Source organism: Lepus europaeus, chromosome 5, assembly GCF_033115175.1.
Source record: "Lepus europaeus isolate LE1 chromosome 5, mLepTim1.pri, whole genome shotgun sequence".
In the NCBI taxonomy this organism is placed as follows: Eukaryota; Metazoa; Chordata; class Mammalia; order Lagomorpha; family Leporidae; genus Lepus; species Lepus europaeus.
This window is the reverse complement of record NC_084831.1, coordinates 12,792,152-12,816,754: the sequence shown is the minus strand read 5'-3', so window position 1 is coordinate 12,816,754 and position 24,603 is coordinate 12,792,152. Positions and strand designations below refer to the sequence as shown.

Genomic DNA, 24,603 nt, shown 5'->3' with positions numbered 1-24,603 from the left:
ACCCGGTTTTTTGTTTGTTTGTGTGTGTTTTTTTAAGGAAAAGAGTTTATTGGGGGAAACCCAGCAGACTGGAGGGAAGGGGCAAAGAAGGAAAAAGAGAGAGAAGGAGAGTGTAAGAGAGAGGGTGAAAGAGAAATCAAGAAACAGAGAGAGACAGAGAGATCAGGAGGTGGAAAGAGAGCCATGTTTTCAGGAACAGGCCCTTTGAAAACTTTGCCAGGGGGCGGGCAGGGAAGTAGAGCAGGGAGTCCCATTAGGGTGGGGGTGGGGCTGACACCGGTGGTTGGGCCATGTGGCCACCTGAAAAGGCCGGTTTTTAAAAGGTCATGCTAAGTGTGGTTTTCTTAAAGAGCTTACTCTCCTTCTCCAGACACCGCCAAATGAGCGGTGGATGAAGGAAGCCACGAAGGACCTCGTCGCCTGGATCCCATCCTGTTCTCCTACCTCCTCGTCTGCCAGCATGATTTCTTTGGCTAAGTTGCTACCAATGGGGCGAGTTCTGGTGCAGGGGTTAAGTCCCTGCCTGGGGCGCCCACAGCCCATGTCGGACGCCTGGTTCGAGTCCTGGTTGCTCCACTTCTGATGCAGCTTCTGGCTAACGTGCACCCGGGGAGGCAGCAGGAACGGCTCAAACACTTGGGTCCCTGCCGTCCATGGGCGTCCTGGGCTCCTGGCTTCCGTCTGGCCCAGCTCTGAGTCCTGCAGTCACTTGGGAGAGTGAACTGCTGGATGGAGCGCCACTCTCTCTCTCCATCTCTCTGCCTTTCAAATAAAATGAAAATTAAAAGCATCAAATTGCTGTGAAAAACACCTCCCACACATCTTCAGGTATTTCACAGGTTTGTCCTTTTTTTTCAAGATTTATTTGAAAGGCAGAGTTACAGAGAAAGAGAGATCTATCTTCCATCCGTTGGGTTACTCCCCAAATGGCCATAATGGCTGGTGCTGGGCCAGCCTGAAGCAAGGAGCCAGGAGCTTCCTCCAGGTCTCCCACGTGGGTGCAGGGGCCCAAGGACTTGGGCCATCTTCTGCTGCTCTCCCAGGTGCATGAGCAGGAAGGTGGATGGGAAGCTGGGATGAACTGCAGCCCATATGGGATGCCAGCACTGCAGGCAGCGTCGTTACCCACTATGCCTCAACGCTGGCCCTAATAGCGGTGCCTGTCTATAAAGCCAGCAGGCAAGTCTCCCTCCAGGCTTGACTTATGTGGCCTAACACAAGCGCACCAGCGGCTGTCCCATCAGTGTTTCCAGATGCCATCACATGTCAAGGCGGTGCCTGGCCCATCAGTCACAGATTCCACCGACACTCAAGGCCAGAGGCAGGAATCTTGGGAGCCACCCTGGAGTCCCGCCTCCCGCACCGTCCAAGCCCACGCTAGCTGATCGTGGCTGGCCTACACACCCTGACCGTGAGATTTAGCTTCTGCCGTGGTGAGTCACTGAGCCCTGGACGCCTCGGGCAGCAGCCCTGTGACAGGAGCTGACGGGGACAGTTCTGTTCACTCAGCACTGTCCCTCCCGCTCACATACTCCTGTCCACCGTGTGGTCAGGCGATCGTGCGATAGGGCATTCAGGATCGGTTGGGTCTGGGTTTGAATCTTGACTCCCGTGCCTTCCAGCAGAGGGGCTGTGCCCAGCTACTTCACTCCAGGGTCAGGAGACCCAGCACGGCGCCCTCATCGGGATGTCGAGGGCTGATCGGAACAACGGATGTGCAGAACCGGATTGCAAACACGTCTTTCCTCTCCCAAGCTCCACCGTGCCCGTCTTTCTGGGCACGGTGGGGGCGGTGGTGAACGTGCTGTGAATTCTTGAGGGGCCACTGCACTGCTGATGCCTTGGGTTGCTGGCTGGTGACACCACCGGATGACAGGGTGATCTGCAGGACTCTGTCTGTGGGCCGGCTCTGGAGCATGAGCCAGTTGGCAGAGGGCAGCCCTGCCTGGTTTCTGTAGGGTAGAGACCCTGGATACCCACCCTCACACAGACCCCTGCAGTATTAAAAGGTGGGGCTGGTGCTGTGGCATAGTAGACTAAACTTCTGCCTGCAGCACCAGCACCTCACATGGGTGCCAGTTCAAGTCCCGGCTGCTCCACTTCCGATCCAGCTCTCTGCTGTGGCCTGGGAAAGCAGTGGAAGACGGCCCAAGAGCTTGGACTCCTGCACTCACATGGGAGACCCGAAGACACTCCAGTTCCCGGCTTCAGATTGGCCCAGCTCAGGCTGTTGTGGCCATTTGGGGAGTGAGCTAGCAGATGGAAGACCTCTGTCTCTCTCTCTCCCCCTCTGTCTGTAACTCTGCCTCTCAAATAAATAAATATCTAATAAAATAAAATGTGACATGGTGACCTTTGTGGAAGAGCTTAGTCCCCACCACCAGCTAGGTATGGGGCTTGGGCAGGTGACCTGACCTTTCCTTTCTGACCCTTGACCTCCTTCCCTGGGCATTGGGGTTAAAGCCCCACCTCGGGCTGTGACAATGACAAGGTGGTAAAAGCTCCTCCCCAGGCCCCTGGTGCGCGTTCCTAATGGGACTGAGGTCACCCCTCCCACAGTCCCCTCCAGGTGCCACAGGGACACAGCACAGAGGGGAGCCCCAGCGACGTGTCCATGTCCCTTCCCCAGTCCCCCATGCGTCTGACCCTCAGGGAAGCCCTGTGTGTTCTGGGGGGCGGTCCCTAGCGGCACCCACTGGGTCTTGCTTCCCACCCCCAGCCCCTCTGGGCTCAAGTGCAGCAGGACCACGAGACTTCTCTGGCCCACAGGGTATGAGTGGGCGTGGCCTGACTGCGGCGGAATCCTAAGAGCTGGAGTGGGAGTCCCCAGAACCCTCCTTCCCGCCGGTTCCAGCGCCAGCGGTGCTGGGGACAGCGCCTTCTCCACCTGCTGCAAGGAGGGCGGGGTTGCAGGTGACCCCAGAAGTGCAAGTGCTGCACACTGAACCCCCGGGTGAGGACGTGAACGGTATTTGGAGATGGGACCTCTGGGAGGTCATTAGATGAGGTTATGAGGGCGGGGCCCTGCTGTGGCGTGAGTAGCTCTATAAGAAGAGACCTGAGTTAGCGCTTGCTGTGCACCCTCGGGGTGTCCTCAGCCCCATGACAATGCAGCAAAGAGGCCCTCAGTAGATGCTGGTGTCACATTCTAGAAGTTTCCAGCCATCAGACCTGTGAGGCGAATAAGCACTGTTCTTTGCCCAGTATCGGCTATTCTGTTAGAGCAACACAGCTGCCTGGGCAGGCGTGCCTTCTAAGTCACTCGCTTGTCACCCTGGAACAGCCAGCAGCCAGCGCCCACATGGTGTCATGGTACAAAATGCCCAGCCCCTCCCCTCCCGCTGGGGCTAACACTGGTGCCGCAGCCCACACCGCGAGCTCTCTGTGGCACCGGGCTGAAGCCAGGCTCTGGTGGAGGTCGTCCCCTGGCTGAGCTTCTCCCCTGCCCTATCTCGCTTCCTTCTCTCCCTTGGCAATTTCTCTCCAGAGGGCTCCACCAAGAGTCCACCTGCCGCAGAACCCCTGCATCGGCTCTGCTTCTAAGACAACGCGGAAGCTTCCCGCTGTCTCCACTTCCAGGTTCCAAGCTTAGCAACAGGACGATCACGTCCGGGCAAAGAGAGCTGAGCATGGCCGCCTCCCTGGCACTGCGCTGCTCTCAGCCGCCCAACGACTCCTCAGTCCCAGCATCCTCTGGTCGAACACCGAATAGGCAACCATTGCATGGTCGGCACTGGGGGAGCCAGCAGGGTGCGGGAGAAACCCACTTCCTCCCCTGACCTTCCAAACCAGGTCAGAACCCCCACCCCCACCCATCCTGCGTGGGGCAGCCACAGGGCGATAATCCACTGAGCACGGAGAAACTTGCAGATGCTTTTAATTTCTTTTAATGTGTAACAGTTACGCCTGAGTTACAGAGGAAGCACGTACAAGCAGCAGGTAGTTAAAGCAAATACCAGTTTCTCTTCCTAGTGACTACTCCATATAGCTGAATAAATTATGGTGCGATTATATTTAAACACACACCCACACACACACCCACGCACACACCCCACTCACACGCACACACACTCGCTTCCGCGGGAGGAAAATGGCTGGAAAATGCGGAAGCAGCAACGTGGTGGTTACAAGGAATGATCTAGAGAGAACTCTGTGGCCACTCCCCAGGCCGGGGCGGGGCTGCGTCCGAGTCCACAGAAGAAGCATCAGATACGCAGGGGTCTGGAAGTGTCTCGCGATGGCGGCCGGAGGACCCCATTCGCTGCTTCCCATTTTGCAAGGGGAGGGAGGCGAGACCCGCGTGCCCCCAAAAGCATTCAGTACAGAAGGACACACTGGGGGGGGTTGGTGGCAGCATCGACCTGAGAGGCCCCAGTGACAACCGTGGAGTTTCATGGAGCCCCGGGATCCATAGTCCAGGTCTCCCCAGCTGCCTGGATTTGGGCGGGGCGGCCACAGTCAGGAGCCCGACCTGAGCTCCACTCGGGCCTCGCTCGCTCTCGCCTCCTCCCCGCCCCTCTTCTTCTATTGCTCGTCCCTCTGGCCAAGGCACAGCCACGGTCCGCCGGGTGCCGGGGAGGGGCAGAAGAGCAAGCGCGGCTCCCACGCCTCACCCCGAGGCTCTTCGTCACGGCAGGAGGAAGCGACACGCCGAATGGAGACACAAAGTGACAAGACCGGAGGGACCCGGCCGAGCCAGGAATGTATACTCTGAAACACACGATGCGCAGAGAGGTCCCTACAGGTGGTCCCTGGCACTAACACGACACACACCGCGGGCTTTCCTGTTGTAGCGTGTGTGTGTATATATATTTATATATGTATAAAAAAGTCCACTTCCTATAAACAAACAGCACGTCACCACATTTCCAACTAATGTACAATGAGCTCGGCAGAGGCCCCGCCCCCCACCCCCGCCTCGAGCAGGACTGACAGCTACGGGCGATCAGTTGAAGGGAACATCTCTTATCTGGCTATGGACTCTATGTACAGGGGTGGCTGAGGCTGGCTTCTGGGGTGGCCGGGCCTTCTGTTTCAGACTGTGGCCCCCAGCCCCCACAGAGATGGAGGCCGGGAGCCACTCGTCCAGCGTCGTCGCTGCTGAAACTGCCGGCTCAAGGTGGAGCTTCACGGACAGAGCCGGTCACACACATCAATACGGAAGGTTTTAGGGACAACCTGTCCAGGTCAAGGGCATTCCGCTGAGGGCGGGGCTCCTCAGTCCCACCGAGACCGTGGCCTGGGACGAGCTCAGAGGTGCCGGGTGAAGCCACCTGGATATGCCCAGGCAGGTGTGGGGTCCATTTCTCCCTAGGGGACAGACACTCGGCAGCGTTGGTCCTAGTGTTGGAATGCCACCTCCTGGGGGAGACGGGGGTCGGGCTGCATGGTTCTGATGTCACCTGAGATCCCTGCTCGTCAGACATGTCCTGAGCCAGGCCTCCAGGGACGATGCACCATTCCAGGAATGTGGATGAAGTGGTTGGTCGCCAGGAGGAGCTCACCACGCCTTTCCTCTCGTCCGGAGCTTGGAGAACCGGGCTTCCTGGAGCCGGCGCCCTGGCTGAAGCCTCGGCTGACCCTGACGGGCCACAGGCGTCTGGGTGTCCACCGCGACCACAGTCTGTCCGGCCCCCAGTCACTTAACCAGGCTCTTCTCAGAGATCTGAGCCGCTGTGGCCACGCCCAGGACAGCCCAAGGACGAGAAGCAGGTGAGCATCTGTCACAGCGGTGATGTCCGTGCAGACAAGCGACCTCGTGTCCTGCCCGTCCAGCCTCGGGAGACCTCGGGAGACACTGAGGCAACAGCCCTCCCCTCCGGGGGGCGCTGTGCTGAATGGGGACAAGAGGCATGGACTGAGCGCAGGGCTGGCTTCTCACGCCCAAGTGGGGACGATCGGGTCCAATGTTTACGCATTCAGTGCCGTGTGCACATCGCCAAGTGCCGGGTGCACAAAGTGGGTGCCCTGCCCTCCAGCAGCACTTGACGCAGGTGAGCCAAGGGCAGAACAGACAACAGTGCAGACAGGGAAGACGCACACGACGCTGGCAACTAGACAAAGGTGGCGAGAAGTCTCGCGGGAGGAGAGAACAGGGGCTTGGACCGGCCCCCGGAGGGCCCAGCTCTTCAAGAGAATGGAGCTTGAGTGGCGAAGGAAGGTGCTTCTCCCTTGTCTCTGGAACCTTTGGTATCTCCCTCTGCAGGGGCGGTGGCTTGCAAAGCGGCCACACGGACCTCAGCTCAGCTGTGCTGCGTCACAGGGCAGAAGCCCCCTGGCTGGGCGAGCGTCAACACCAAACCGTGCCACTCTGCGAGGGACAGCCACATGCCCTGATGCGAGGGGACTGGGAGGTCTTATCTGTGGGTGAGTAGGGAGGGGACCCCTGCTGGGTGCAGGAGCCCAGCTCCCAAGGTCTCTGCAGCCCCCAGGGAGCCCCTTCTGAGACTAGGCATGTGTGGGCGGGGCTGGGGGCTCTGCGGGAGGCTTTGGGCAGAATCTCGGCTCCACGGGCTGTGGATCTGAAGGCTGCGAGCTGCCACCTTAGCCAACCAAGGCTCGCGCCCCCAAGCAGAGGGGTCCTGGGTATGCAGGGTCCCTCCTGAGCCTCCTCCTCTCACCCGGGCCCCTTCCCCGAGGAAGCTGGCAGGTTCTGCAGGCCCAGGCCCCACGTGGAGTAGACAAGTTGGAGGCGGGGCTTCAGGCAGAGTCCTCGGCTTCCAGGTGTCTGCTTTGGGGCTAACCAGCCCTGCCCCCCACCCAATGTGGCCATGCTCCCTGACAGAGCCTCTTCCTGCCCGGGCTGTGTCTCCCCCTACCCAGCAGGGGTGTGTGGGGAGGGTCCTGAAGCCCTCCCGATCCCTGCGTGGAGGCCAGACTGTCACCTCGCTCACTCCCCGGGAAGAGCCCAGGGCTGGGGACCCCCTCTGCTGGAGCCCCAGTGTGCACAGGAGGCAAAGGCTGTGCTGCCGACACTGGGCCACTGAGCCACCTGGGAGGGCCGGCTCCCAGCACCTGCAGCTGAGAGCGGCCCCGGGGCCTTATTCTCCACGTCCACCAGGGCACCCCCTGCACCCAGGCCCGAGTCTCAGGCACCATCCTTCTCTGGGAGCCTGTTCAGGGTGAGCCAGAGGTGGCCCAGAGCCCAGGACAGGCCGCACGGAGAGAGCATCATGGGCTGGCCACACCCTCTGGGGAGATTGCCGGGGGTGGGGGTGGGGGAGAAGCCAAGGGGGTCACTCTGGGTCCGGAAGCGCAGGGGAACACACATGGACTGTGCACTCCAGGGGCCGGCGATGAGAAGGGGCTGGGCTCCCCTTGTGGCCTCCTGAGACGCCAGGGGCAGGAGCAGGCTGAAGCAGGGAGGGGGCTGGGTGGGGCGCGGGTCCCCGGGGCCCTAGTAGGCTTGGCCGGTCTCCACAGGCAGCAGTCCCAGCACGGCGGAGTGCTCCCCCAGCTTCATGCGGCGCTGTGTGGACAGACTCACGTTTTTGGCCAGGTAGTCAACAGCAGCTGGGGAGAAAGAGAGACACTTGTAGAGACTGGTGTTCTTTTTTTTGTCCCTCCGTCTTCCTCCTCCTTCCTCCTGTCTGTCCATCCACCCAGCCAACCATCCCTCTACTCACCCTTCCATCCCTATACCCGCCCACCCATATATCCACCCACCCATCCACCCGCCCATCCGTCCATCCACCCATCCATTCACCCACTTATCCATCCATCCATCCACCCACCCATCCACCCATCCATCCACCCACCCATCCACCCGCCCATCCACCTATCCATGCACTCACCCACCCATCCACCCACCCACCCATCCACCCACCCATCCATCCATCCATCCGTCCATCCATCCATCCACCCACCTATCCATCCACCCATCCATTCACCCACCTATCCATCCACCCATCCACCCACCCATCCACCCATCCATCCACCCGCCCACGACCCATACGTCCTTCTGTCCATCCATCCGCCCTCCCATTCATCCATCCTCACGCCTCTTCATGAAGCTCTTTCTTCCACGCCTCTCCAATCGTTCAGCAAACGTCCACCAAACACTTATTTGCTCAGGTCCCTCAAGAAGTTCAGGAGCCCACCCCTCTTCCAGATAGCCCTGCTACGGAGGACATCCGGCGAGTCCCACTGAGTCCAGGCTGTCAGGAGGCCAGGTCCTCTGCCCTCTCTCGGCCATGAGCTCCGTTCCCCCGGGTGAGGCAACGCAAGACTCCAAAGCCAAGGCAGCCTCGGCAGGCGGCCCGTGGGCTCCACGCAGAAGCAAGAGCCAGGCTCGAGCTGAGACGCTAACACACAGGAGCCAGGTCTGGCCACCCGGAGGGGGCAGACGAGCGCATGAGGGTGTGTGCACCTGCGTGTGTGAACAGCGGGCACAAGACATTGTTACAAGACAATGAGCGTGGCCGTGAACTTCACCCGAGGGCAACACCTGCTCTAGCACATCGTGTCTGCGTCGTGCACCCTCGGGAGAGGAGGGACAGTGGGGGTGCCTGGGCGGGTGCTGGCTCCATGTCTAGGCGAGCGCCACCCGAGCCAGGGATGTGTGCCTGTTCGGTACAGGCATGCCACTCGCTTGAGTGCGTGTGTCTTCTTTCCTGACTGTGGCTTCTGGGGTCAGACAGAGTTGCTGCCTCCGAAGCCAGGGTCCGGGGCTGCAGCCAATCCAACGCCCCAGGGCCTTGAGGACCAGGAGTGAGACAAAGGCAAAGACAACCCCATGCTAAGCCCACCACTCGCTCTGCCGCCGGCCCAACAGGGACCCCACTCTAGATGCTTGCCCTAAGTGGGAGGCTCCCGCCGAGGGCAGGTGGGTGGAGCCACCAGGTGATAAACACCGAGGGGGAGGCCGAGAAAGGCAAGTGGACAATGCTGGTCACTGAGCCATTACTGGTCACATCATCACTGCCTGGAGGTCTGAATGACCTACGACCAAACCTGGGCCTGCCGCCTTGTGGTCTGCAGTCTAGAGCACACTTCACCTAGCCAAGCCTCAGTGTGCTAGTCTGTAAAATGGGGATGGTCCCAGCAGGAGGCTGCAGAGCTGTCGTCAAAGGTCCACAAGAACCTGCCTGTGAACGTCAGTGGCAGGTGCCTGGCACACTGGGGATGAGTTCAAGCCCCATGGGCTCAAACATGGGGGGACCCCAGAGCTGATGCTGGGTAGACCAGTGGGACCCCTGATGGGGACAGGCAGGACGGGGTGGCAAATGGGAGGCTGGCAGTCCCAGCTCCTCCCGGCTCGCATGGCCTCGGGCAAGCCCCTTAGCCTCTTTAGGTTTGTTTCCTGGGGACCCAATTCCGTTTTCCTCCAAGGCCACTGCTAGCACCCTCATGAGAAAATGTTCTTCAAGGTGGTAACCTCAGAGGCTTAGAGGCACAACCACCTGGATTTCAAAGGGGCGTGCAAATGCCCTGGGTCTCTCTGAGGGAGGGGGGGAGTGTCTGGAGCTTGCCAAGCCCCCAGGTGGGTGATGAGAGCAAAGGTGCAGCCCACGTATGGCTGAGCTGAGCCCCAGGGGCCGCCATCCTCTGATTTGCAGGGTCTCCAGGCTCCAGACGGCACAGCAGTGAGGGTTCTGGCCAGTCTTGCCTGGGGCCTGTCCCTAATTCCGGGAGGGGGTGAGGCACCTCCATCTCTGGTCTGGGGGAGACCTTGGGTCCCTGGCCACATCTCCTCTGCCACCTCAAGCCAGACTCACCTGGGCACCAGGGTCCACCCCGCCCACAAGCCCTGCTCTTGGTGGGGTAGTGGCCTTTGGCAGGGGAGGCCCTAGGATCCCCAGAGCTCCCTCATCACAGAAACCCAGGCCTGTGGCTGGGGCGGAAAGGCCTGGTGCTAGGTGGCGAGCAGCCCCGGGGCGTGAGCATTCACGGTGTGCCAGGCCAACCCGATCCCTGGAGATTCTTCCAACAGCCCCAGGCTTTGTGTCTGACTGTTCCCAGTGTATGGATGTGGAAACTGAGGCCCAGGAGATCACGGCCCAGAGCCAGGAACAGCGTATCAGCAGGAGGAGCCGGGCTGGACCCTGCTCGCGCCTCTGGCTACTCTGTGCGTCCCTTTTGCCTCTCTCAGTCAGCCCGCGGACCAGCACACAGTAGGTGCTTACCCCGGCCCCATCTGGGTGCCCACAGAAATGCTGGGAAGCCCACCTTCGCCGGTGCCCCTGCCAACGTCAAGGACGCCGTGCGGAGCCCAGGGACCGGCGGGGGCAAGGCTGTGCTGTCTCTCAGCACGGCCTCTGTCAGGGGCCCTCCCTGTGCCTCTGTCTCTCCGTGTCTTCCCTCCTCTGCCTCGCACTCGCGCCCGGGCTCTAAACATCTCAAATTAGATTAACCGGGAGGTGGCAGGAGACGCGGCGGCGATGCCAACCAGTAAACAAATCTCAGCCGTCAACGCCTCGCCAGCCCGCGGCCCCAGAGGACCCTTCTAGACACAAATTCTTATTAGACTTGTCAGATCTATTAAAATTCTTTTCACACTTCTGCGTCCTAACAGCCCCATCATTAGCACAGCCCCGGCCTCTGGGAACACCGGGGCCATATTAATCTGCCGGGTGCCCCTGGCCCCGGCCCCTGCCCCCACCCACTGCAGGGACAGGGAGTGACAGACAGATGGACGGACAATGGCCGGGGTAGGCAGGAAGGTGTGACGGTGCCCCTGGCAGCAGCAGAGGCGCGGGGAGAGGGGAGGCCTCCGTGGCTTGCGTGTGGCCCACGTGCCTGTGCGACCCGTGCACACGCAGGGGGCCTGCGTGGGCGGGGCTGCAGGTGCGGCTGTGTGCTCACTGAGTTCAAGGATTCGCGCTGCCGGGTGCCGTCAGGCAAACAACCGCTCTCGGGCTCTACTTCCTCATCTGTGCAATGGGCACAGCCACGTACGCCGAGAGGCCGAGACGGCGGAATGCCAGACCCGGAGCAGGTGCCCGGTAAGCGGTTCCTTCACCCACAATGTATGTGTGTAGGACTTAGGTATCTGTGCATAAGCGCTCGTGGGCCAGGGCTCACATCCGATCCACCTCTGTGTGCGTCGGTCTGGCTGCCAGTGCAGCTATGAGCACCGATCCACGCGTGGGCGGGTGCCGCTATCTGGCCTGAGCGTCTCTCACTCTGCTCTGTGACTTGGAGTCAGGGGGCACGGAGCTCACCGGCCCCAGCTGTGGACTCTGGGAAAGCTGCCCGGCTCCCCTTAGCCTGTTATCTTTGCACCTGCACTACGCTTACCTGGGGACAGTAACTTTGAAGTCATGTCGATGAGAAACACGCTAAACTGGTGCCCAGGACAGAAAGTGAGCGGGTGAGCAGCCGGGCTGGGCATGCCCCAGGTAGTGTGGACGTGCAGCTCCTGCACACACGCTGAGGGAGCCCGGGCCCGTGGCCGTGGGACACACCTGTCCTCCAATGACAGAGGTCAGGGAGATGGCACAATGGAAACTGGAGGGGGTGGAGTCTGGTCCCCGAATGCCATTTCACAGATGGGAAGACTGAGGCTCAGAGAGGCAAGTGTGTGCCTCGCCCCAACAAGCAGGTGGCAGAAGAGCAGGCTGCCCTCCGGGCCCTGCCAGCCCAAGCCCACAGTCCCTTTGGGTAGGCCTAGAGAAAGCGGCCCAAGGGCAGCTCTGAGCTCTCCCTGGAGGAGCTGGGGGGCGAGGGGAGGGGAAAGGTGAGGCAGGAGGAACTCCTGGCCGCCCCACGCCCCGCTCCAGCAGTGGGAACAAACGCGCCTTTCTCGCCTCCTGGGCCCCTTCCCTTTTTTGATCCCCCTCCCCCACCGCCCCATGCCGACTGCGGGGTTAATTTTATTTCCGAATCGGGCAGGCGCCTCTGGAGCAGGGCACGGGCTCCGGGTGTGACTAACGCCCGCCCCAGGCCGGCTGCCGCTCTTGATGAAGAGCATGTGTGTCCCGCGCCACGCTCGGGCGCACGGGCAGGGTCAGGGGGTCGCTGGGGCCCTTGGACACTCGCCCATGCACACGCGTGCACCCTCTCAGACATGCATGCAGTCCTGCAGCCCCGCGGGGCACACAGGCATGGCACATGCACACCCCCCGCTGCTGGTGTTGCACCCCTACAGACCCACAGCCCACAGGGCTCCTGACCTTGCACACACAGCCCCAGACACACACCATGTGCCTGCCTGCACACACATCCACACACACGCACATGTATGTCCTCGTGCACCCACAAGCACGTGCGCACACATCCATAAGCACATGCCTGAATACACTGTAACCATACATGCGCACGCATGTTCACATGCAACCCCATATGTGCATCCTCTGTGTGCTGTGTGCTATTTTGTGTGCACACAGGAATGGCCCTGTGCACGTTCCCACACGCGGCCATCATGCACACCCACACACCTATACGCCAAGATGTGCGCACAAACACACACATGCTAAAATACTCAGACACACCACAGGCACGGGGTGCGTGCACGGCCACACACGAGTCATCACACATCCGGGACAGCCACCTCCACGCACATGTGCAAGTGTGCACACACGCATGGAGGGTCCACACACACAGCTGGGAGGCGGAGGCCCGCACAGCTGGCTCTCATTTAGCCATGGAGGCCAAGGTCATGTGAGGAAGAGTTGGGGGGCGGTACAGGAAGCAGAGGGCAGAGAGGCCAGGCCAGGGCCGCGGCGAGGGCAGAGGGTCCCTCGGGCTCAGAGACCCCACCTTCTCCCCCCTGTGGGCCCTTCTGATTAGTTTGACACCAGCAGGTGAGGCATTTGTAGGGAGGTGGGGCAGGAGAGGAGCCCGGCAACCCCCTGCTCCCTGCCCCCTGCCCAGGGCCTGCCCTGCCGCTGGTCCTGCACAGAGGCCTCCTCCAGCTGTCGGTCTGGGGGTCTGCGGGTCCTGGCTCCAGGCACGCGGTGCCAAGGGGACAGCGGCCACACTGCACACACGGTCCGGGGAGATCAGGTGAGGCAAAAAGCTCCAGGCTCGGCTCCCAGCCGCACCTGGGGCGGGAAGGGTGAGCAGCCCCTCGGCCCCTCGGCGACTGACACAACTGGGAAAGCAAACTCCAAGTGTTTGTTTTACGTTGATCTAATTTGAATTTTAAAGCTGGCCTTCAATTTAGCTATTTCGTGGTTGGGAAACTTGGAATTCTATTTGGAGCAACTTGGGTGTGCAAATCTACTTTCCTGATTGTTAAGTTTATACGGTTTGAGTATTTCCAGTGAAACTTGCGGTGTCTGGATTTAAAGGGGCTGTACCTGTAAAACACACACTGCCCGTCACAGACACTAAGTCATTCACTCACTCATTCATTCACCCATCCAGCACAAAAATGAACGTGAAGTCTCCCACTATTTCACATGGAAACAATCATCTTTTGGATATACGGGATTAAATAAAATACGCTAGCAAAAGCGATGCCACTTGTTTCTTTTTACAGTTTAAAATGTGGCCACTGAAACACGTGCGATGACATGTGTGGCCACAGGAACCCAGGTGGAGGGGCTGGGGCCTGGCCACAAGGTCAAGGAGACAACCTTGACTGATGCCTGGCTTAGCGTCCCCTTGGGCCAACCCTGTCTCCTTTCTGGACTTGAATCCAACTATCTGTGACACGCGTGCCCACACCCCAACACCATCTTGCCCTCTCTAGAAATACATGGAGGCCCCAAGAGCGGCAGTGGGAGGAGGGGTGGGGAGGAGAAGGGCACTCACTCTGGCCATACTGGCCGTACTGGTAGCCAGCCACGGGGTCCACGCTGTAGCCGGTGGTGCTGTAGGTGGGCGGGCAGTAGGACTGGGAGGTGGGCAGGCTGTCTCCCGGCTTGATGGAGTCCGCCCGCTGGCTGCAGCTGGCCGAGATGGAGGTGGCTGAGTCCAGGCCGCCGTGCAGCGGGGACAGGGAGAAGTCGGCCTGCGGCTGCGGCGCCACCGCGCCGGGGTTGCTCAGGATGCTCATCACCTGCGGGGGACAGACGGTCAGTGTGGCCGGCAGGACGGCCCTGGGGGAGGGGCGCGGTTTATCTGCCTTGCGCGTCCCACGCCTGAGGAGGTTCCCAGTCTTCAGCATTTCTCCTGTGAAGTCCTGACGCCGGGGCACAGGGCCTGATCACCCCGTGCTCCCCAGGGACTGGCTCTGAGACGCACCCTGAACGTGAGCTACCTAGATAGGGGCGCCTCTCCCATCCGCCTGGGAGCTCTCCTAAATCAGAACCGTGCCTCCTCCATCAGACTGGGGCGCCCCCAGCTTCCAACACAAACATGAGAGTACGATTCTGGACCTGCCAGCTTCACGCCCCTTCCTGTGCCAGACTGGCTCTGCTCTCAGCGTCTCTGGACTTGGCGCTTCTTGCCCTACAGCACCAAGTCAGAGCCAAAGCTTTCCAACCGCCTCCTGTGACGCTGCCAGCCCCCGACGCCTGTGCCCACCCCCACCCCGCCCGGCCCAGCTCAGCAAACAGGACCTCCCCATCAGGACCAGCAGGCAGCCTGCCAGGAAGAAGCCCGTCTCCAGAAGCTCAAAAACTAGGTGCTTGGGTCGCTGGGCCTTCACGTACTCATTCAACAAACATGCATGGGTGGTTTCTGTGTCCCCAGATGCCAAAGAGCAAGCCATGGTCCCTGCCCTTGGCCGGAGGTGGGGGGGGAGGGCTGGCGGGAAGGGCGGAGAGGAGCCCGGGTCTGGTGGGGGAGGACCTAGCAAAGGCCCAGAGCGATGCAGGCCACGAAGAGGCCACCCACGGGGTCACTCACCCATCCTGTGGGTCCAGAAACGCATCCACAGGAGGGGCCGTGCGGGCAGCAGGAGTCCCTGGAGACTGGGAGGACTCGGACCCGGGAGTCCAGGGGAGGCGGGCAGGGGCAGGGGTGAGGGGCAAGTCTTTGCGGGGCCCTGGTGACCTCTTGGTGATGCCATTCGTTCCGGGAGGGGGTGCAGGAGGGAGGCCCCACTGGTCACCTGCCCAGCCTGCGCTCCGGACGCACAGGGCAGTCCCCACCAGGCACGCGCTCTACTGCCTGCCTTCCCCAGGGCCGCCGGGAGATGCGACCTTCCCGCTGCCCACACCCCAGCCACGGGCACCAAGGCCTGGCCACAGACACGGACTCCCCAGGGACAACCCCCCCCCCGGCTCCTGCGGGACCAAGGGCGGGGTGGGAGGAGCAAGGTCCCTTAACTAGCGTGCAGGGGGAGAGGGGATGCTGGTGGCTGGGACGGGGTTGAGATCGGCTTGGAATCGCTCAGGAAGTGCCTCCCCTCTTCCCTCCCTCCCCCTCCTCTTAGCTCCCTCCTGTGCGTCTCCCAGTCCAGAGGCCCAGGGAACACTCATTTCTCTTGTGAAAAGACTGAGGCCCGCAAAGGGCCCTGGCTTCCCCAGATCTCGCGGCAGACCTGCAAGGGAGCAGCAGCCCAGACCCCGTTCACCTGCCTGGTCAGAGCTGCCTCTCCAGGAAGGCTCTCCCTCCAGGGACCAGCAGCCAACATCCCCCCGGCGGTGGGTAGGACGGGGTCCCTCACCGGGGGGCCTGGTCCCTCTGGAAGCCCCCCACTGGCTTCCACCTCTGGGTGTCACCCCGGGGCCCTGAAGTCCCCTCCTTTATCCTTTGCCCCCCAGAGGCGTCTCCACTTAGCGGGCGGGATTTAGGCGGATGAAACGGCATCGCAGTCCCCTGCAGCCGGCACAGGTGCACAGGTAACTCTCTTTGGTTTTCCAGAGGGAGACAGAAGTCCCGCAGGGAGGCAGGAGCGGTGGGCACTGTGTGCCTTACTCTGGCCACGCCCAGTATTGTGGGGAGCTGAGTTCTGCAGAGGCCAGCAGCCGGGAGCAGCTGCTACCAAGGCTCGGACCACCTGGGTGGGAAGTCCTCGCCTCGGCCCAGGAATTTGCTGTGGGGGACAATGGGGAGGGGGAGGAGGGCATCCCATGGGGGCATCTCAGGAATCTGATTCCGCTCTGAGGGTTAGGAGACAGGTTCCCAGGCTAGACCTCCCTTTCCACCTACAGTGAGAAGCCAGCACACATGCCACGCCCCACCCCACACAAGCATGGACGCTGCTCCCTGCTCGCAGGAGGCCCGGGCCCTAAGAGCAGACCTAGCAGCTCGGGGAGAACGTGTGGGTGCTGTTCCCCAGCTCCCAGGGCTATGGCAGGTGCAGGACCCCCAGCCCTGCTTCCGGCCGTCCCTGCTGCAAGCCATCCAGATGTGACGAAGGTGGCGGGTGGGGGTGGGGAGAGGACACAGGTGCCTTGGGACAGGCTGAGTGCTGTGCACAGGCCCCGCACTCGTCCCGTGAGGCGACAACCTGCACAGAATCGCGGCAAACCTGACCTCGTCTCTCGAGAATTCTCCACGGCCCCTCGGAACCTTCAGCAAAGGCTTCCTGTGATCGACCTCTGCCCCCTACCCCGGCTCCCCCAACCCCACCTACCTCGCACTCTACATCCCAGCTACACAAAACACCGTGCGGCTTCCTGCACTCGCTCACGTATTCATTCAACAAACATCTCACCGGGAGGTACTTGTGCCGAGCCAGGGGCAGGGCGGGACCGTGAGCCCTCTGAGGACGGCACAGAGCTGGGTTTCAGCCAGGCCTGCGGCCTCGGGGCCTGCACCGTGTCTGTTACGTGCAATGGGCTCAGAGCAGCTCTGCCGAATGCGTGCACAGTCACTGCGTCGGTATTTTGGAGCACATATTATGCACCCGCGCACTGGTCGCTGGGGTCACAGCCATGAACGACACGGAGTCCACGGGAGCTCTCAGGCCAATGCAGGAAGCTGAGAGCAACCAAACAGAGTAAGTGACAATCTCCGATCCTGATAAACGCTTCGGAGGAAAAACAAGGGGATAGGGATTCGGGGGGGGAGAGTTGGGAAGGCTTCCCCAGGGAGGAGATGGTCAACAGGACCAGAAAGAACCGGTCATGGCAAGATACGGCAGAAGAGCTTTCCAGGCAGGTGAATCAGCAAGTGCAAAGGCCCTGGGGTGGGAGCACCCAGCAGGCTTAAGAAATAGCAGGAAGGTCCAGGTTGAGAGCAGAAGCCTGGACGCTGCAGGCCTCCTGCAGTCCTTTGTTCAAAGGGGCTTGTGAGGCGCCCAGTGGCTCCAGAGGCCTTGGACCCCGGCCGTCCACAGCAGCTCAGAAACAGCTCAGGCCCAGGGAGCTTTTCCTGTAATGGGATTTGCTCAATGGGATTCGCCCTGGAACATCCAAGCAAATCCACATCTGGGCTGCTGTGAGCTGTGTGGCATCGGCCGCGATGCTCTTCTGAGTCCCCGGAGGCCTGAGGACCAAAGGACTTGCCTTGCATGGGACACACACATGCACACTCACATGCACATACTCGCACACACAGATGCATGAACACACGTGCATTCACATGTACACACGTGCCCACACATGCACACATTCACAAATACACACATGCATGTACACACTCATGTGTGCACACACATGCACACATACACACACTGGTGCACACGTGCACACTCGTGTGCACACACAAACACACACACATGCGTGCACACTCCCACGTGCACACACACCCCATCTCCAGCCAGGGCGGCACCACACAGCTGTGCCGGGCCCTGAGCTGTGCCCTGGCCCCTCCTCAAGTCCTCAAACCGATGGGCTGATATCACTCCCATGCTGCAGACGGGGAAACTGAGGCACCGGGCAGCGGTCAGGCTCACCTGAGATCAGGCCGCCAAGACGAAGCGGAGCCAGGCGCCCTCTCTCCCCACCACGGCCCCACAGCACGCCCACAGCCCTGCAGGTCTCACCGTGGGGCCCACACCCACAGCCCCTGGCTGGCCCGGGGAGTTGGCAGTCCCGCTCGGCCCAGATGCAGGAAGCACTTGCCCAGGGGGCGGGGCCCCGGAGAGGCCTGGGGCCTGCAAACTTTTGAACTTGAGGAAGTCCCGGCCTGCTGCGGTCACCCCCCCCCTCAAGAATGCTCAGGCCTCTCCCCGGGTGGGTCCCCGCGTTCCCGGTGACCTTGCTCTCACTAATGTATTACTTCTTGCTACGTTACCGTTACTAACTCAAAATCAATACCGACCTCCACATCTGTAAGGTTTTATCTGAAGGCAAATCTCAGGGCTGTCCGTCAGGCTGACTGACAGCCATCCCTTCCTCTCCCCCCCCTCCCCCCCCCCGGCCTCCCCCCCAGCCCCTCCTCTCCCTCTGCTCAAAATCAGTCCCAGCCTCACCCAGACTAAATCAATGAGGGGCCAGCCCCACCCTCCCTTCCGCCCGCCCGCTGGGGAGAGGCTGGCAGGTTTCGGGGGTGGGGCCCCCCTTCCACAGCCTCTGCTCGCTGCCGCGCTCCCCTACTTTAAAAGAAGGGGATGGGGAAAATGTAATTAATTCCCTCCGTTCCTGAGCTGGCCCTGAGGGCCTGGGACCGAGGAGGCTGAGCTGTGAGATCTGCACCCTCTGTGATAACCCAGCGCGGCTTTGGGGGCACTGCAGCAATTAGAAGGGGCGATCGCCAGCACGGGGGCTCCGTGGCAGGGGCCGGGTGGGTGGGGGCCGCAGCAGGGTGCGGACGGGAGAGGGGGGTGCAGGGGCTGGGCGCCAGGATCAGCTGCAGGTCAGACAGCACGCTGCCTGATGTGGGGGAGGGACTCCGAGGGGACAGCAGAGGACACTCGGCCACGCTGTGCAGCCTGGGGGCCCGCGCAAGCATCCACGCTCTGCCACTGACCTGCTGGGACCCTGGCCCATGTCGTGAAACTCCGTGCCTCAGTCTTCTCATCTGTGTGATGGGGACTATAATAACTGTAGGCACCTACTGGGCTTCTTGCAGGGGTAAAATGAGCCCCTAGAGCCCGGTGCGAAGTCTGCTCCCCGTAAACGCGAGGTCCCCTTTCCCCTCCTTCCAGGTCTCTTCTACCTGGATGAGGAAGGAGGTGGGGGAGAGAAGGGGCCCAGCGCCCTGGCCTGACATGAAAATGATCACCAAGGAGCAGGCTCGGGGGGCGCCCCGGGTCGGGGGTCATCCCTCTTTTCCGTTTTTCCCCAGGGCAGTGGGCACCCCGGGCACACAAGCCCGCAGCAACCCCGAGCCTGCAGGTGCGCATCCCCCGAGCGGAGGGAGCTGCCAAGGACTCTGGAGCCGCTGGGGAGTCCATGACATTCCCCGTGCAAAGGCAGAGAACGCACCCAGCTCCGCGCCACACACGGTGCCGGGCAGCACGCACCCAGCACCACGGGACACACACGCCGGTGGCTTTGCCCCAAAACCCCCACCAAGGGTCACGATCGCCCTTCGTGTGCACGCTCCCTTTTCCTAAAACTCACCACACACACACACACACACACACACCCCTGCACACACACCCAAGACTGGGGAGGCAACTTGTAGGACAGCCACAGAAACAGGAGGAGTGACAGCAAACGGAGTGCCATGTGGTCCTGCCTCAGTCCCCAGCCGGGGTCCAACAGGGCCCGCCCACCCGGCACGCAGGTCCAGCTGCGGCCCTGGTTCCCCATCTCTCTCGTTCATCCCCTTGGCTTCCACAAGAGTTGGGGTGCGGGGTGACCTCCGGGGGGAGCCTCTTTCCATCACTGGGGGTGGGGCAGCTTGCCGAGCTCGGAATGCTTGTCTGGACGGGGTGGGGAATTGTCCCCCGCCTGGGGAGTCGGCCAAGACCGCCCAGCTCATAGCTGGCCCTGGCTCCTAAGCACCTGGGGCCCGTGGGGCCGGGGGCCGGGCCACTCCACTGCCTGCACAGTGACATGGTAAAGTCCCCCAGGTAACTAACTAGACAAGTCTGACAACCACGGCTTTCAAGTCATCATGGTTGCTATATACACACAGTGGGTGCACACATGTACACCCCAAAGGGCCAAGACCAGCGCGCACAAGACGGCTGCACAGACACGGCCACTCACACGGCGCGGCGGGAACACTCGGTGAACCGCACACCTGCCACGCTGCAGCGGTCATCCCGCGCACGGACACACGCGTGTTCACGGACACCGCAGCCTCACAACGCCACAGCTCACCTGCCTGCCCAGATCCAGCCCGTGCAGCCCCCAACACCCCTCCCCCCCCACCCCTGCCGGCCCCAGCTCCACGCTGGGATTACCGCAAGCGGAGAAATCGCCCAGCCAGGCAGCGGCCACCACCGCGCCCCGGCTCTGCCTCTCAGTTCTGCACTAAGAGGATCTGGGCCCCCTCCCCTCTGCCTGCCCCCTGTGGACAGCAGTAATGGGCTTCGGGTGCTGACTTGGAGCTTCCAAACAAGATTTCCTGCAGGGCTCCAGCCCCCCCACCTCCGCCGCCTTCCAGCTCTGCTGGCAGCTTCACACCCCATCCCTGCACTGCCCACCGCCCCCACCAACCAGCCCGGCCACCACGCGCCGCCCTCCCCTCTCCTCCGTCAGCCCGCCTGGCTGCTGCGGTTCTTCTGTACAAACCCAGCACCCCCTGGAAGCCGTTACCCACTGCTCAGATGGGGAAACTGAGGCCTATCTACAATCACCTAAGGGATGAGTGGCAAGACTGGGGCAAGAACCCCTGACCCCGTCTTCCAGCCCACAGCTCCCCCCTGTACCCAGCTGTGGCCTTCATTTACCACAGACGGCTCAAAAACTGTGTGCGCAGTTCTCACGCGTGAGCACATGGAGTGTGCACGTGTGTGCGCATGGCACTACCGCGTGTATCTGTGTGTGCTGTGTGTATTGAGCACCTCCCGCGTGCGTGTGTGAGCACTGCCTACGTGTGCGCTGTGAGGGTGCGTCTGTGTGTGTGCTTGTGTCTCTGTGTATGCATGAGGACTGCGTGGGGGGTGAGCCCCGCACACGCTGAGGCCCATGTCCTGTTTGTCCTTCCAGCCGACACTCTCACCGAGAGCACGGGTGGCCTCAGGCCCTCGGCAGCTCGAAGGGGCCCGGGGAAAGCCAGGTCACCGACCACCATCTCTGATTAGCACGGGGCTCCCCAGAGCCGACTGGGGAAGACTCCCGGGGCAGGCGCTATGCGAGTCTGCCGCAGAAGGGACTCGGCTCCCCTCGGTGAGAGCCTCCCGGCGTGTGCAAAGACCCAGAAGGGCCGAGCGCAGAGACAGCCCATCCCTGGGCTGCAGCCCCGCCTCCAGCTGATGCAGGCTGACCCCCAACCTGGTGCACTGCTCATGAGACAAAACTCACACCCACACACGCACTCACATACTCCCATGTGCACACACCCACACACGCATGCACACCCACACCATGTTCCCTTGTGGACTGGGCCCGGAGCCGCTCGGGGCAGACCTGTCCTACTCTCAGTGTCTGGCACACAGTAGGTGCCCAACACACATTTGCTGAGTGCGCGGACGGATGAATGAGTGAGAAAATGAATGAGCAAGTTCATGAATGAATGAGTGAGCGAGCAAAAGCACGATGAATGAGTGAATTTGTCTGCAGATCCCCAGCACAGGGCCTGGCCCACGGTTGGCTGAGTGAAAACAATGAGCTGAGGGGTCCTGTGGCATGCTCACGACCCCTCCCCAACCCAGTGGATTTCCAAAAGCCCCTTCCCCACCCTGGGGGTCCTCGGAGGCTTTTAGTTAAAGGTTGCCTGCAGGTGGTGGAGAAGGGGGTGGACAGAATGGCTTCTCACTCACTAAGAATCACACACACACACACACACACACCAATGTTTGGTCTATAAGACGGCAACCTCTGAGTATCTAGAAACATCTAGAAACATCTGAGACTTTTGTGCCCCCCTCCTCCACTCCCCAGGCGGATCCTGGGTTGGCCCCAGTCTGAAGACGCCCACCCGTGCCAGGATGGGTCCAGGGGCTCTGGGCCCCCGACGGTTGCTGGAGCTGGTGGGACGCGGGGGGATTCAGAACCCATCTCTGATGGCGCGATAAATGGCAGCCGGGGGATTAGAGCGACTGGAGCAGCGGCGCGCTGGGGACGGAAGGGGCCGATCGCCGGCAAAGATATGACTATTTAAAGATAATGATTGCATAAATTAATTAGCACACTTTCACGCGGCAAATGGCCGTTTTGTAATTAATGTATCTCGCCTTACTGAGCATGAAAGAGCCCGTCGCCCCCGCCCTCCCCCACCCCCCCTCCCCTGCAGCCCTAATGAAAGACAGAGAGCAAGTGACAAAAACAGTTTGTCAGCGGCTCCAGGTGTCAGGGGCCTAATTGGCTGAGCGGAGGCGGGGGGGGGGGGGCAGACAGGGTGGGAGGGGGCCTCCTTGACTCTGGCCCCAGCCCAGGTTGGGAGAGAGGAGGACCAGGAGGCCTGGGCTCGCAGCCCCCCGCCCCGGGCGTGGGTGGTGGGAGGGGGTCCTGGCTGGTAATTGTCACAGATGAGGATGTAGATTGGCTGTGGCAGGGGCTGAGTGGTGGCAGGAAGGCCTCGTTAGTGCCTGGGCAGACAAGCTGGCACTTATCACAATGCGTTAGGGACTCCTGGCCATGATCGCCCAGGCCCTGCCTGCCCGCTCCGAGGAGCAAAGTCCATCCGTGCAACTAACGGAGGCCCGCGTGGGCCTCAGCTTCTGCGTGTATAAACTGGCCTCTGGCTACTGAGATGCTCGCATGGAGAAGTCACAGGTTTCCATTAGTAAGCACCTACTGTGTGCAGGCAGCACCACCAGCTGTCTGGAAGCCATCGGCTCAAGGACCGACGCGTTCGGTCCCTGAAACTGGGATGCACCGTGCTTCCGTGCCCGGTGCTGGCTGGGTGCTGGGAAGCTGGGGAAAGGTTCTTGTCCACACCTTCTGGCAAAATCAAGAAAGGGCCAGCATCAAACTGTCTCAGATTCAAGGTGCTCCACTCTACAGATCAAGAAACCAGGCTTTAGGAAACAACATAGTTTGCCCCACCCGCACCATTAGCAAGTGGTGGGGTGGAGATCAGGACTCGGAAGGTGTGACTCAAACGCCGATTCTCTGTCATCGACCGGAGGGACTCACTGTGGGGCCGGCTCGGCCTCCTTCCCCGCCCCACAGTACCATCCCACACAGGAGGACCAAGAAGCCAGGTGGCTCCACTTGGCTGTCAAGTGCAACGCTGTCCCTCCAAGTCGAGGCCACCTGGCTTTCCTGCGAGGTGACCAGGTGACGGAGTGGACAGGGTTTGAGCTGCGTGTCCACCTCCCGCACCAGGGCCATCCTGGGACCACACCGAGGCTGGCCTCACACAGCCCTCCACGGTCGCCATCAGCTGCCTCCACTGCCCACTGCCGGGCGCAGCCCCAGGAGCCCTCAGCCCCTTCTTCTCCGTGGCAGGCAGAGCGGGGAGGCCTGGAGCCAGCCTGGGCTGGAGGGGCAGGGCCTGGCCAGCCCTCTCCCGGACCAAATTCAATTTCGAACCTTAATGACTTTGCAAAGCAGCGCAGGAGCACGCTCACGCCACTCCTTTGCCGGCTGGGTGGTTCCCGGCCGGGCCACCGAGTGCGCAGCGGCCTGAGCTGGGAGAGCCCTGGGCCCCATCGAGAGCGGCGGGGGCGCTGAGCGAGTGAAAAATGTCAGAGCAAATTGCTCTTGACAGCGTTAATATCTGCACCTCATAGCAATAATTACATGTAAATAAATAGCAAAATCACACTCAGCTGGAGGCAGCTCGGGGAAGACAGGCGCGGCTAAGGACCAGCTGGGGACCCGCATGGCTCTGCTCCATTCTTCTCTCTCCTCCTTGGAGTCTCCTCCCCTCTCCCCCTCAACCAGGGAGGATCCACAAGACCCTGGCTGCTCAGTTCAAACAGAAGGGCAAAGAAACTACGTGGGTCCCCTCTCCCCGCAAATGGTGCCATCCAGGGTCCCCCCCCACAAATGGCGCCATCCAGCTGGGGGGCAACAGTTGGACTGAGCAGCACCCCCAGCCGCTCCGTCCCCTCTTTCCACCTGCCCCTTGCTCCATCTCGGGTCTCTGCAGAGCAACGCCTCAGAAACCCGCGCTACCAGGGCATCCCTGTGGCTCTGCCCAGCCTTGCTCTCCAAAGAGCGACCCCCGATCCAGGTCTTCCCCCCGCCCCCTGCTTCCGTCACTGCTCCCATCGCGCAGACCCCAGATGCCCCTGTCATCCTGGCTTTCCCCCTTCATTCTTAACAGCCAGCTGGCCGTCGTGGGCCATGCAGTCACAAATGAAACATGGCGCAACTTCCTGGAGAGAGTCATGTGACGCTCACTTATCAGACCATGATTAGCCAACACAGAGGCTCCAGGTGGCAAGGACCCCCAAATGCACTCACATATCAAAGGTAATGCAGGCAGCCCTGCGCCTCTCGTCTCCAAGCTCAGCCACCAGCAGGGGTGCTTGGATGCGCTGTGTGCGCCAGCCTCCAGAGCATCGTGGGGAAGGAAGCTACTGGAGATGCTGCCTCCGACCAGATTCACCTCTCGCTGCCCCGCTCAGGGGCCTGGGGACTCATCAACTCCACCAACTCCGCAAGTGGAAGCTGCTCCACGTCTGGACTCCCAGTCCCTGGCAGCAGGCCCCCCGGGGGAGTTTGAGGAAGGGAGAAAGGAAACGAAAAGGAAGCAAAAGGCAGGCAGGGCGGGAGGGAGGGATGAAGCCAGGGGAGGAGGCAGCGGCTGCTGAGCCCAGGGAGACGACACAACGCAAAAGGAGCCCAGTGCTCCCTCCCCGGAGCCGGCTCA

The 24,603-nt window shown here is 61.4% G+C and overlaps 1 protein-coding gene across 2 annotated transcripts in view; it reads right to left on the bottom strand.

Annotated features, from left to right (window-relative positions):
* Positions 1 to 7,396: 7,396 nt before the first annotated feature.
* PAX7 (paired box 7) overlaps positions 7,397 to 24,603 on the bottom strand; it is an 87,833-nt gene continuing 70,626 nt past the window's right edge. Inside the window, exons 9-11 of one of the 2 annotated variants that reach the window (XM_062193123.1) lie at positions 22,995 to 23,040; positions 13,699 to 13,945; positions 7,397 to 7,512 (exon numbers count right to left, since the gene is read on the bottom strand). In XM_062193123.1, the coding sequence (XP_062049107.1) occupies positions 7,397 to 7,512; positions 13,699 to 13,945; positions 22,995 to 23,040 (409 nt within the window). The remainder of the gene's footprint in view (positions 7,513 to 13,698; positions 13,946 to 22,994; positions 23,041 to 24,603) is intronic. The other variant, XM_062193124.1, reaches the window with a different exon arrangement.